The sequence below is a fragment of the Rhinatrema bivittatum genome, chromosome 1, assembly GCF_901001135.1.
Source record: "Rhinatrema bivittatum chromosome 1, aRhiBiv1.1, whole genome shotgun sequence".
NCBI classification, from domain to species: domain Eukaryota; kingdom Metazoa; phylum Chordata; class Amphibia; order Gymnophiona; family Rhinatrematidae; genus Rhinatrema; species Rhinatrema bivittatum.
The window spans coordinates 819367617-819382262 of record NC_042615.1 but is presented as its reverse complement, the minus strand read 5'-3'; the positions used below and the strand labels follow the sequence as shown (position 1 = coordinate 819382262).

Genomic DNA, 14646 nt, shown 5'->3' with positions numbered 1-14646 from the left:
CGAAACAGCATTGTTTTACCCGAGGAAACTCGTGTCAAGCAAATTTGATTATTTTTTTTTGGTTGGGTGTCTAGAGAATTAGACAAGGGCTGGATTTTGGCAAATGGCACCCTGTGCAAAAAGTGCCCACCTGATGATGCCCCCCTCCCTCGGTCTCTCTTTGACCATGGCGGGATGGGGTCTACCACAGCCCCCGGGCCTGTCTTTGGCCATAGCTGGATGGCATCCACTGTGGCCGCTGGGCCTCTCTATGGCTGCAGCAGGATGGGTGATGCAGTGCCCAGGGCATCTCTCCCCCCCCCCCCAGCTCATAGCACCCTTATGAACCCCTGTCCATTTGTTTATTTGGAACAAACCAAACTGAAAATGACATTTATTTTAGATTTCCCATTCGTTTCAAATGAATGTACTTCTCTACCATTATTCTCTGTAGAATATAGATAGAATAGTAATTACCAAACATGTCTTCAGCACCCTTCAGTCTATAAAATTTTTCTGCATAACAATGAATATCTGAAGTAAATTTGCATATGCTGCATATACAGTGTATACAACATTCCCATGCATATTGTAGTTATACTGAACTCAAACTGGTTGTGGGGTCACAAGAAGTGGGAAGCACTGGATTAGAAAACCAATATATGCAAATATTTTCTACCACCCTGTAGGACCTTCATGTCACTAACTAAAAAGGTTAAAGTCTACTATTTAATGCTTTCTTTTTCTATTTAGTATTCATTTAGAGAAGAAGTTCAGAAGAAACCATTGTCTGTTGCTGCTTCCCAGTGCTGTAAGTTGATATTCTCTTCACCCTGAAGTCTTTAATCATTCTCATTTTCATTTATTTGTACTCAGTAAAAAATTTTTAAAAAGAGGCTTTAGTTAATGTTTGGAAATGTACTAAAATATGGTGTTTGTACTTGGTGATTTTCAGTAGTTCTGCTGAACTAGAAGTAATAACTTTGTAAGACAAGAAAACTTTGTCTTCCCATGTCATTTATTTCTGTACTGATTCAAATTTTGCAACATAAACCCTACAAAAAGAGGCTTAAGATAGTAAAAATATACACACTGGAGAAAGATGAGATGGACATATGACAGAAACATTCAAATATTTCACAGGCTTCAATAAAGCAAAATAAAATAAAAAGTTTCTATTGAAAAGGAAATACAAGCAAAAGGAATCATAATCTGAAGTTGCTTGGAAGGTTCAGAGGAAATATGAGAATGCTATTTTATTGAGAGGGTGGTAAATACCTGGAACAATCCACCAGCAGACGTAGCAATAACCAAAACCTTGCCAGTTTAAATATGCTTGGGACAGAATGCCTTGTTGAAGGTATGCACATTTTTCTCTTTGTAGATATCTTGGAAACCAGATTGGTTAGGGAGTATCCCAACTTGGGGAATACTGCTTTAGTGGACCAAAGAGGGGAGAATAGAAGCCAACATGCAGTGTGTGGTAGTATGGCTGCATTGGGCTTCTAGGAATGCTAGGAAAAACATTGTTTCAGCTCTAATATCAATGATACAACTACATCAGGCTTCCAAAAAACTGGGATCATCTGTACAGAATGGCCATGGTTCCATCCCCAACAAGCACTGGACAGCTACATATTTGGACACACTAAGGGCCTCATTTACTAAGCATTTTTCACATAGACACAGAATGGGAGAAAAGCTCTAGTAAACCAGGCCCTAATTTTGTTAACTTTTTGACTTATAAAGCTTGGTGGAAAGAAATAAGAGGGGAGCTTGGTGGTTCAATTAAGTATGGCACCTGTAAAAGCCAACGAGTAAGATGATGCTTGAGATGGTGTACCAAAGGAGGGTAATAGAGGCTAAGTATAAGAATTTACATGATCATCTACTGAAGATTTTAGGAAGGCAACTGGGCAGATCAGGTGGCCAATTATACAATAAAATAGTAACATAGTAAATAATGGCAGGTAAAGACTGAAGTGGTCCATCTACTCTGCCCAGCAAGGTGTTGAGGTTTGTAAATGCCATTCTAGGTTACCCCCTTGCTGCTTTGTTTAAGGTTAGGTCCTTTTCTGCTACCATCTTCTATGTCACTATGATAAGCATCCTTAATAGTGTTGCTGAGGGGTGACAGGAGCTTCCTTTGGGTTTGTGTAGGTCAATCCCAACAAGTGGGTTATATATCTCTGCCAGCAGATGGAGACAGAGCAAAAGTTGATGTCTTGGCTATACAGACCCGCCCCAACATCAGCCCGCCAGCGTTCTTGGTCTCCAGCAGGTGGTGGACATACATTTCCCTTCAGGGGATTGCCTGTGAGTGCCACAGGCAATCCGCACATTTATCTTTTTGCATTTGGAATGAATGAGTAATAGTTCATTCGCATGCATTTGCATGTGATGAGTGCTATCTCATTCACTCCACGTCGGACACGCGTTAAATAGGCGCTAATCCCCCTATTGTATTGGGGGTGGATTAGCGCCTATTTATCCTGCGTCCGACTGCAAGTTAAACAGTGCGCTTGGCTGAGCGCACTGTATTGCATCAGCCCCTCACTTTGCTAGATATGTTCCTTCTTTTGGCCGAGTCAGGGTTTCTGTTGGTTGAGAAACACAAATGGTTGCCTGCTACTAATAATGTTCAAATTTAGTCAGCTTTGTCCACAGTTTGGATTTTTCAGAGAATACTGGCGGGCTGATGTCTGGCTGGGGCTATATAGCCGTGACATCAGCTTTTGCTCTGCATTCATTTGCTGGCAGAGGTGTATAACCCACTCGTTAGGATTAACCTGCCCCTCACTAAAGGAAAGGAAATTATCACGTAAATAGTAATTTCTCCTTTTATATGCTGAAGACCTCTGAAAATTCCATAATGCTTATGTGCCACTATATTATGGTAGGGTTGTTGAACCGAACTCCCAGTTTCTTTTTGCTCCTTGATAAGCATTTTTCATTGGACCCTTTTCTTTTCTTTGTTTTGTTCCTTTAAGACTACTATTTCTCTGTTTCTATAGTTTATGCCATTTTGATTTCTCTCTGATAGTATTTTTGAAGTGGGATTTTGTTTGCTCTGCAGAACTCTTCTGTTTGTCAGTGCTCATTAAGAATTGTCTTTTTTCAGTTTCATTTCCAGCCCTTTTTTCCTTTGCTATAATATTTTTTGATCTTTGCTTTGGTTTTTGTGTTTGAATATGACATTGAAGTAGACAGGGTCTTCGAGAGCTGCTTGTAGTGCAACTTGAAAATGTCCCTCTTGGATAGTCATAAGAACATTCCATACTAGTTCAGACCAAGGGTCCATCAAGCCCAATATCCTGTCTCCTACAGTGTTGAATTCAAGTCACAACTCCCTGCTAAGTACTTAAACATTAAATAGATCCCATGCTACTAATGCCGCAATGAGTAGCAGCTGTTCCCTACTCGTATCTTTGTATCTTTTCAGAATAAGAGTATATTGTTCAAACAAATGTCCTTTCCTGTTGGCCTTTAAACAAATAAAGTAATAGACATATGTATTGAACACTCTATATTGTATTGCCACACATTATTTTGGGATCCCTATTGATTTATAACAGTTTATGGACTTCTTCTCCAGGATCTTATCCAACTCTTTTTTTAAACCCAGCTACACTTCCAGCCTTAATCACATCCTCTGGCAATGAATTTTATAACTTAATTGTACATTGAGTGAAAAATAATTTTCTCCAATTTGTTTTAAATGTGCTACTTGATATCTTCATGGAGTGCCCTCTAATCCTTGTATTATCCGAAAGAGTAAATAACTGTTTCACATTTACCCATTCAATTCCTTTCATGATTTTGCAGACCTCTATCATATCCCCTCCCCCTCAGCCCCTCTTCTCCAAGCTGAACAGCCCTAACCTCTTTAGCCTTTCCTCATAGGAGAGCCGTTCCATGCCCTTTATCATTTTGGTCTCCTTTCTCTGTAATTTTTCCAGTGTAACTATATCTTTTTTGAGCTGTGGCAACCAAAATTGTACACAGTATTCAAGGTGTGATCTAACCATTGAGCAATACAGAGGCATTATGATATCCTCTGTTTTGCCATTCCTTTCCTAATAATTCCTAACAATGTTTGATTTTTTTGACTGCTACAGCATACTGAGCCAATGATTCAATGTAATATCAGTCTATAAAACCCAGATCTTTTTCCTGGGAGGTAAGTCCTAATATGGAACCTAACATCGTGTAACTACAGCATGGGTTATTTTTCCGTATATGCGTCACTTTGTACTTATCCACATATTTCATCTGCCATATGGACACCCAATCTTCCAGTCTCGTGAGGTCCTCTTGCAATTTATCACAATCCACTTACGATTTAACTACATCATCCAGGGCTCCTGTAGGGAGGATGAACTCTCCCCCTCACAGGAAAAGTGTGGTACTCGATCTTTGCACTGTGAGAACCTCTATCAATGCCGATCGGTAAAACGACATGGAACTCCTGCCCAGATAGAATTCAGGCAAATCCCCAGGCTCAGCGGCCTACACGGATCAGCAACTGACTGTAAGTCAGTCCTGCCAGCATCTGACAAAGGTTAAAAAAAAAAAAAAAAAAAAAAAAAGCATGGAGAGGACACAATAATACTGCACTGACAGTTTAGTATCATTTTTTAAGGGATGGAAATTGACCCTGCCAGCCTGTACAGTGACTAAAGCCCGCCATGCAGCTGGCAGACAAAGGAAGGAAGAAATAGGAAAAGAAATAAAACTACCATAATGTAAAAGAGAGAAAAATAGCTGCAGCTCTAGAAAAAAATCACTTACAAAAACTGAGGAAGAGAGTAAAGCTGAATACTGTGAGAGTCTCTGCTCCTGCAACCACACGGCTCTGCAGAAGAAAAGAGACTGAGGGACTCTTAAGTGAAAGGATGATGACTACAGCTGCATGTTTGAAAGTTCTAGAATCTTTGAGATCAAAGTTCCATGCCGGGCTCCATCTGATGATGTCACCCATGTGTGAGGAGTAGAAAGGGATGGGGTGAGCCAAGAAGAAGTGCCTGTGCAATGTTGGGGAGGCTTCTGTCTGCTGGGCTCATCTCTGAAAGGGTCAGCTGGGTTCACCTATGAACCAGTGAGTTTCTTGGAAAGTTTGGGTGCCAAGAAGGGGTGAGAATGGGAAAGGAAAGTCTGGGGAAGGGCTAGCAGCAAGTAAAAAAAAAAGTTATATAATGAGGCAGTTCTGGAGCCGAGGCACTCATTCTGTGAGTAAATGAGCAGCAGCACAATGACAGAATGTATGTTTCTCAGAGTGTCTGTATAAGGGCATCTTTCTGTGTTAGAGAGAGAAATATTCACACACATATTCACACACAAACTCAATTCCTCCAAAACTGAAATTCTACACCTATCCACTGTTCCTCAGTCTTCATGTCAACCATCAAGTCATTCCATCTCCATAACAACTAAAGCTCACAGTTTTGGAGTTATTGTAGACTCCGACATTATTTATGTCACAAAACATCTCTTTGGTAGTAAAAACCTCATTCTATAAGATTCACTTGCTGAAGCGACTCAAACCTTTGTTATACCCAAATGACTTTCGTACAGTTCTGCATGCTCTGATCTTGACTAGTCTAGATTACTGTAATGATTATACTTGAGTCTCCCAGCTAAAGCCTTACGTCTATTACAACTAATTCAAAACACTGCTGCTCTTATCCTTGTAAGTGTGAGCTATCAAGAACATATAACCCCTGCCCTTTGCTTGTTATGCTGGCTCCCTGTGTCTCATCGAATACTGTATAAAATTCTTTTGATCATCCACAACCTATTACATAAGAAATCCACAATTTGGTTATGCTCTAGTCTACGCATGTATCAACCCTCAAGACACCTCCATTACACGAATAAAATCCTCAAAAGGACATACATAAGAACATACGATATGCTATACTGGGTTAGACCAAGGGTCCATCAAACCCAGTATCCTGTTTCCAACAGTGGCCAATCCAAGTCACAAATACCTGGCAAGTACCCAAACATTAGATAGATCACAAGCTACTAATGCTTATTAATTACTGTAAGAGCAGTTTACGGATTTATCCTCTAGGAACTTATCAAAACCTTTTTTAAACCCAGTTACACTAACTGCTGTAACCACATCCTCTGGCAATGAATTCCAAAGCTTAACTAGGTTCCATCAGTCAAATTAGCTAGGTTTGATCTTACTAGAAGGCGTGCCTTCTCTGTCGCAGGCCCTATTCTCTGGAATTCTATTCCTGATTCTTTTTGGCTAATATTAAGGAGTTTAAGAAAAATCTAAAAACCTACCTGTGTTTCATCGCATTTAAACAGTCTGTGATTGACTACCAACTGTACTAAACTTCATAAGGCATGATGTCGTTACTGTTCATTTTGTTTTCATTACCTGTTGTTTTTATGATTTGTTTTCCCTTTAATGCAGATGAGAATGAATTTAATCAATCCTACTTTTAAGAAGTAATATTTCAAAGCGATAGTAACTCAATAATATACCTGGACTTGACCAACATTACTCAAATAATGATTTTATTTATGAAATTGTAACTGAACTTTATTGGCACCTGTTAGAATGTAAGATATCCTACATTTACTTACCTTAGTCTATGTGCCTATTTGTAAACCGTTGCGATGGTATATAACTTAGCGACGGTATAGAAAAGATTTTAAATAAATAAAATAAATAAAATTTTGTGTTTTATGTTTTATTACTATGTATGTGATATTGTAAACTGCTTCGATCTAACCCCATTGTAGAGTGCAGTATATAAAAGTTTTAAAATATAAATATCTGTGTATACACCATTTTTCCCCTGTATTTTTGCAAAACTCTGGCCAATACTGCCCTTTGCTTTTCTCACTTCACTAGGTTGCCCAAAGTGCCTTCCTGATCATCTGAACTATCCAGTACACAATATGGATAGCCCTGCCCTTGACAGGGTGCAATGTGGTTGAGCTTCAGGCCTAACGTATCTCCCAGCCTCGGAGTTTGGGCTAGTGGTGATATTCAGGGATTGCCTTTCATCTCCTGAAACTCTTGTTGCTGTCCTGCTGGTCAGCTATGTCTGGGCTTGTCATGTAGTGTCTGTCACAGACCCTGCTGCTGTTGCTTATTCTTCCAAGCATTGCTTGGGGTTTTTTTTGCCCATTTTGCCTATTGGCTAAACATGGGCGCACTTCTGCAGAGACATTCTGTCCTTCGGATGTCAGTGGATCGCAGTTTCTTTCTGGGGAGTTTTCGAGCCCCAGTTGGTTTTTCGGTTGTCTTGTAACACTAAGAAAACTGTGTGGTCTTCGTCCAAGGGTCCTTCCCTTGGTTACATCTCTGGACTTTTTCCTGTATCCAGAGGTGGTTCTGTCATCATGGTTTACTGATCTGAAACCTTCTTGTAATGTTTTCCGTGATTCAGAGTATGTTTGTTTCCCTGCCTCGGGTGCCCTTGCTACTAATCTGGGTTTTGTCTTTCTTTGCTATGGTTTTCTCTTTGTAGAACCCAACTCTTTTTCCTGCCTAGACCCCTTGTGGGTCAGCTGCCTCACAGGCAAAAAGGAGAGAGGTGGTGCTTTAAGCAAGGTGTGGATTCCCTCTTTGTCCTTCTCGGACAGCCTGTAGCTTGGTATTCACCCATGTGTGAGGACTACCATCCTGCTCGGAGAAAGCAGAGTTGGTTACCTATAACAGGTGTTATCCAAGGACAGCAGGATGTTAGTCCTCATGAAATCCACCCGCCTCTCCTGGGGGTTGGTTTCTCCATGTATTAGCTATATTAGGAACTGAGGGACTCTACCTAGGAGTTAGGGTGATGACTACAGCTGCACATGCTCAGTAGGGCATGTCTGAAAGTTCTAGAATCTTTGAAATCAAAGTTCCGTGCCAGGCTCCATCCGATGATGTCATCCATGTGTGAGGACTTAACATCTTGCTGTCCTCGCAGAATACCTGTTACAAGTAAGCAACTCTGCTTTGCCTCCATTTCTCCTTGTCCCCACACCACTTCATTGAATTCCTATTGACCATGTGCTAGGCAGCTACAGAGTCTGCTGCTTTTATAGTTCCTCAGGCTCTTCACTGCCTACTTACTCTAGAGGTTGGCAGACAAGAAGTGATCCATGTTGTTCCTCGAGGTGTTAAGAAACAAAAAATATTAGGCCCTGGGTGAGACTGGAGAGAATCACAGGACCCAAAGCAGCACAGCTCCAGAATCCTGCTTTGCCATGTAGAGCTAGTGCAGCTAGGGCTGAAGCAAGGGTATTAGGCACCGTAGGTAAACCTTACAGCCTTGAACTTCCCAGCCCCTCTCTCCCCTCACATATTTTAAAATTATGCATTTATGACAACAGATTTTGCATCAAAAAGGACATCCAAAGTACAGCTTTGAGGTAAAAATATCACTTACAACATGTACATTATATTTACATGCACTGCTGTGGTGCCAACCAGAAACTCTGCCAAAAAAAAAAGTAAAAAGACACTTGGATCCCATATTTCATTAGGCCTATTCTAACACATATTGGGTATGGGCTTGGCTCTCAGCAAGCCTTGAGTAAACTGAATTACAATTAATTACTATAAACTAAACTCCCAACAATGACTATCCTACTTATGTAAAGGCAACACTGTAAATATTACGTCAGACCCTAAAACACTAACACAACTTCTATTAGGAAAACAGTCAGCTATAGATCCCTGCACAAAAACTACACGCTAGCAGAATACCTCACCTTGGACACACATGGCGCACACAGACCTCATCAAATACTGAGGTAAGGAGACCATAAAATATAAATAAAAATGTGCAAACTAAAACTGAACTGGGGAAACAGCAAGAAGTCAGACTCTGTATGCAGTGGAACAATGGAAAAATAGAAATATTACCATTTCTCATAAAACATCAAACAATGAAATCAAGAAATATAAATAATCAGTAATAGGAAAACCATACTAATAAAAAGAAAACATTTTAAAACAGTTGATGAATAGACTATCAATAATAAACTCATAATTTTTAAACATTTTCCCAAATACCAATAAAATATTTAAAACAGCAGGCACATCAGATAACCAATAAAACCAATAAGAATTAATAAATCCCCTGCTTTATATAATTGGCAACTTTTAATTTCCAGTCATCCTGAGATTGTTATAGATTAGTGGGGAGTGGGGCTGCACAAACTTTCTCCTCCCATAAATACACACCCTGATAACTTCACTCCTATGGTCTGACACTACCATGCTCCCTGATGTGTACATTCACATGCTCCCTCACTGTCTTTAACATGCTTGCCATCTGACACATGCATGCTACTTCATGGTCTTTGACACACATTCTTGCTGACACACACACATGCACGCATGTTCCCTCATGCACTTGCGGACACACATGCCTGGTTCCATGCACACACGTGCTCTCATATGTGCTCTCTCGCACATGCTGACACACAGCCATACTCCCTTGTATATGCTGTCATGCACACATATGCATACTCCTTGCACATGACTCACGCTGAGGTATGCAGACACATACATTCACTGGAATGCTTCCACTCTCTCTCATTTTTTCCCCTACCTGTTCTGAATACGTTAAAAAAATATATATATTTTTACTTACATTGATGGTCAGAGGGAATCCAAACAGGGATATCTGCTGATGGTGCTGATGTGGGAAGAGGAAGTCAGGAAGGCCCCGATGCAGGGTGGGGTGGGAAGGGTGTTTTTGCGGTCTTATCATAAGATGGGGGCTGGCCTGTTGCAGAGATCGAGGAACAGCTTTTTCAGCTGGTTGATATGAAGCAGCAGGCAGTCTGCCTGCTGCCTTCCGTGACAGCGATAGTCTGAGGCAGGGCTGGTAAGGGGAGGTAGTGAGAGCTCTTTCTGCCTCCGTGGTGGAGAAAGGATGAAGTGATTAGCCCCATACTGCATTGAAGGCACCACAAGGGGGTGGGAAAGCAAAAGGCAGATTCATGGATCCACGGCTGTATCCACGATGGGAGCCAGAGAAACAAATGTCAGGCCTATGGAGCCGCAGGCCAATAAGACAAAACAAAATTAAATGGAGAGGTTTCCACTCTGCCAGCAGTGCTGCTGAGAGGCCTGGCATTAACCACAGCAGTTCCACAGGCATGGGGCTGCTATGATCAGTGCCAATCATATAAACGGTCTGACCAGAACACCAGGGCATGCCCAAAGCCCTGATAGACCAATCTGACCCTAGATATCAAATATGGCAAAAAATCCCATATTGCTGTGAATGAAGGACCATGTTGCCAATTTCTAGCCCTGGTTCTGACTGAGCTAGAAGCCCAAAATAATCAGAAATTGCCAGATCCAAAAAAAAAAAAGTAATACCTCTTCATTAAGGAATAGATGGGCATATGAGCATTTTTAATAGCTACAAATGAAACAAAAAAGATTTCTAAATAATCCTATTTTATTGTCTATTGAAAGACATTCTTTTATACCTCTTAAAACTAGTTTACATGGCACTGACTGCGTTAACATATCTCTAAATAGAGATTCATTATAAAACAATTTACCAGTGCAACTGAACTGTGTCCTGTGCATACTGCACAAACAATAAAAAAAAAAACAAAAAACATTGCACTACTTAATTCTCTCCATGACAACAGGATGCTAGTCCTGTTAATAACATAGTATTGTCATCTAACAAAGCTTCCATCTGTCTTCACAATTACTGGATTGCCCTTTCAATTATCAAGCTTTACAAGATATCATTTGTCTTATAGATGTGATAGCAAAAACATACTGTCTTCACTCTAAAGAAACTACTTATGAATATATTCTGAAATATTTTTCTAATCTCTTTTTGCCTATCAATTATGTAGAAATAAAGGTTGGTAAACATTTTTAGTGATTTTTATTGAATTAGTTAATACTTTTTTTTTTTTTTTAACTATGCTACCTTTATCATTTCAAGTTTATTATATTGTTACTTGAAATAGTTACAAATGTACTAATTTAAGTATGCCCTTCATCAGGCCCATCTGTAACTAACTTCTATCAACCTACTCAAACCGAAAAGTAGTACTGTTATTTTAAAGAACAAAAAAGAATACATTTTAAGAAGGTAAAGAATTGTGGTTGCCTTGTTAGAATATGTTAAATGGAGAGTTATATTGAATTAAGAGAGTGGACACACCTGAAAGAGTAGAAAGAATGAAAAGAGATTTAAGAAAACTTGAAGAATGGTCAAAAATTAGACAACTGGGATTTAATACCAAGAAGTGCAGAGTAATGCATTTGGGGTGCGGTAATCCAAAAATAAATATATGTGATGGGGGGGGGGGGGGGGGGCGGTGAAAGACTGATGTGCACAGACCAAGAGAGAGATATTGGGGGAATAGTATCTGGCTTTGTCTTCCTCTTCCTACCCATAAATCGTTCCTAAGAAACATTTGAAGAAAAAAGTTATAAGGGGCACGTGGCTTCGGCTGAGTGTCACAGCCTCGATGTTTTATTGAGTCTTCCAACTCGTTTAGTTGAAGTCACCAGAGGGGCGGGGCTTCAGGTGGAACACCATCCCAACCGAACTGAGAACACAACAAAATTTAAAAACCTTCAAAAAAGAACTAAAAACTTGGATGTTCACCAAAGCCTACCAAAACACCCAATAACTCTATGCTACAACTTCCCTCCCTACCAGCCCATATAAACATGCAGAACCAATCCAAAGTACGTAATTTAACCTGTACAATTTAACAACCAAGCTATGTTTATAAAGACTAAGATAACTATGTTAACAAGCATATGAATTTTTGAACACTGTTAAACATCGAAACTTTGTAAACCATTGTGATGGCGAAACCGAACGACGGTATATAAAACTCTTCTACACAGCAGTCCGTACCCTTCTCTCCCCGCTGGGAGAGCTCCCTCTCTGTATGACCTCCAACTTTCCACCGCAGCCTTGATGTTTTATCGAGTCCTCTGATTCGTTTAGATGATGTTACCAGAGGGGCATGGCTTCCTGGATCACATTGGGGCACAGGTGTTAGCAATACTTCCCGCAGGCTCTTCCACACAGCAGTCTGTACTCATCTCTCCCCACTGGGAGAGCTCCCTCTCTGTATGGGTAGGAAGAGGAAGACGAAGTTTGTAATGTCATCTCCGGGATCGGTAGTTGTGAGAGGACCCATGGATCATTATGTGGAGCGACGGGTGAGACAATCAAACAGGAATATTATACCTGAAATTTTTTTCCTCTGGGTCTCCAGAGCATCCTAGCCCATCATCATTAACCAACACAAATAGAGAAACCCCTCTGCTGATGGCTGCTAGCTCACAAGTAATTATGGACAACATGGCAAGGCAGCAGTCTGAATTAAGAGAAGTTGGCTCCACTGAGCCTAGTCCTATGTTACAATTTGGAAGTTTGATACCTGAGATTTTAGATCCTCAGAAAGCTACATTAGCTGATATATGGACTTTACTTATCAACATGGAAAAATCAATGGCCTCTTCTTTTGCTCAGTTTGGTAAACTGTTTAGTGAATTAAAGTACTGTAGAAGATTATGGATGACGTATTAATAATTTAGAAATGACATCTACTACTATAAAATCGCAAGTTTCGTTGTTAGTCATCTAGTACTATTTTTTTTTTGAAGAATAGTCTAATTCATCAGAAACAGCTAGAAAATTTGGAGAACGAGATCCGTATGAGGAATCTCCATCTCCTAAATTTCCCAGTATCTACATTGCTTTCAGCTATTGAATTATTCAGAAAATATATAGGCAAAGTATTAACTATACCAACAGCAAAGGAAATGGCTATTTCTAAGATATATTATATTCCTTGTTTTAAAGTGAGCACAGCCGAACGGGAAGAGGAGATGGTACTCTGGCCCTGCAATATATCTCATTTGACTTCTTTTTTTAGAAGCATCCATTGATGATATACCCCACAAGGACAACACTTTTAGTGTCTTTTGTTGTGAGCAGGACAAAACTTGGTGTTTCAGAAAATCTTTAGAAATAAAGATATATCTTTTTGTGGTCAAAAGATCCAGGTTTTTCCTGATGTTTCCAGGAATACTCAAAAGAGGAGAAAGCAATTTCTCATGTTAAAACCTAGAGTGTTTTCCTTGGGGGCTGCTTTCTTTTTGAAATTCCTCTAAGTGTCTGGTTATTTATAAAAAAAAAAATAGAATTTATCTTTCAAGATCCTAGTCATTTAGAAACATTTTTTCAAGATAAGCAAATCTCTTAGTATATGGAATGTGTGGAATGTTAAGGTAAAGAAAATTTATTTCTCTCTATATGCTGTAAATGGTGCAGTGTTTTTTCTTTAAATATTTCTTTATAGCCTCCCTTTATGTGGACTTGGCTTTTTGGAAATTATATGTAGGGTAATTAATTTCTTAATATATGTATAATTTTGGATTCCAATATGTATCCTTTTGAATTCTAACAAAATTGCATTGTTAAAATTTAATAAAATATAAATTAAAAAAAAGGAATATGTATTTGAGATCTGAAGATGGCAAGGCAATAGCTAAAGCCAGAGAATGTGTGGCTGCATAGAGAGAGGAAATATCTAGTAAGAAAAAGGAGGTGATAATGCCCTTGTACAGGACCTTGGTGAGGCCTCACTTGGAGTACTGTGTTCAGTTCTGGAGTCCATATCTCAAAAGAGATAGAGAAAGGATAGAGGCGGTCCAGAGAAGGGCGACCAAAATGTTGTGGTTTCTGTATCGAAAGACCTATGAGGAGAGGTTGAAGGGTCTATATTATGTATACCCTGGAAGAGAGGAGGTGCAGACCTTCAGATACCTGAATAGTTTTAATGATACATGTACTTTGAACCTTTTCCGTTGGAAAGAAAAACAATAGAACTAGGGGGTCATGAAACGAAACTGCAGGGGGGATGACTCAGAACTGTCAGGAAACATTTCTTCACCGAGAGGACGGTGGATGCCTGGAATGTCCTGCTAGAGGAGGTGGTAAGGATGAAAACAGTCAAAGTATTCAAAGGGGCATGGGATAAATACTGTGGATCTCTAAAGGCCAGAGGATGGAAATGAGAAAATATGTGCAAAGGGGTAACTTGCTGGTGTGGCGGTTACTACCCTTAACAGAGAGGGCATGGAGATCACTAACCTTAACCAATATGCCTTGATTCTAAAGCAACTGCAACATTGCGCCCCACTTCAACGGCAGGGGGAAAGGGAAATAGAATACAGACAACAACCAAGAGAGCCTGACTTCTATGATCTGGGTGCTGAAATGCAGACATAAGGGGAAAAGCACAGGTCTGCTTCTATGGCCAAGCCCATAAGCAAAGTACCTCAAGAAAGCTCATCATCCAGTAAAAAGAAATGTTGCTAGCTGCAGTTTTTATGGGTATCATAAGGCTTGGGGATGACTTCACAGAGCGACAGTTCCTACCCTTAAGAGAAACATTGCCGTAACCTGCACAGAGTGGCAGTTACTACCTTAAGAAGCTTGTTGGGCAGACTGGATGGACCATTTGGTTCTTTTCTGCCGTCATTTCTGTTTCTGTGTAATGGTTGGGATATGTTGAATTAAGGGTTAACAAACAAGTTGTAGATGAGAACTTTTTATTAAATTAACTTAATTCATCTGTGAGTTATCCTCTCTTACTCTGGTCAGTAAAGAAACCGTGAAGTTATATTAGGTTTAACTA

The 14646-nt window shown here is 39.9% G+C and overlaps 1 protein-coding gene across 4 annotated transcripts in view; it reads left to right on the top strand.

Annotated features, from left to right (window-relative positions):
• The window catches only part of UNC13B (unc-13 homolog B), a 1232326-nt gene that overhangs the window by 217819 nt on the left and 999861 nt on the right, over positions 1 to 14646 (top strand). For all 4 annotated transcript variants that reach the window (XM_029581856.1, XM_029581857.1, XM_029581864.1 and 1 more), the window contains one exon: positions 733 to 790. In XM_029581856.1, the coding sequence (XP_029437716.1) occupies positions 733 to 790 (58 nt within the window). The remainder of the gene's footprint in view (positions 1 to 732; positions 791 to 14646) is intronic.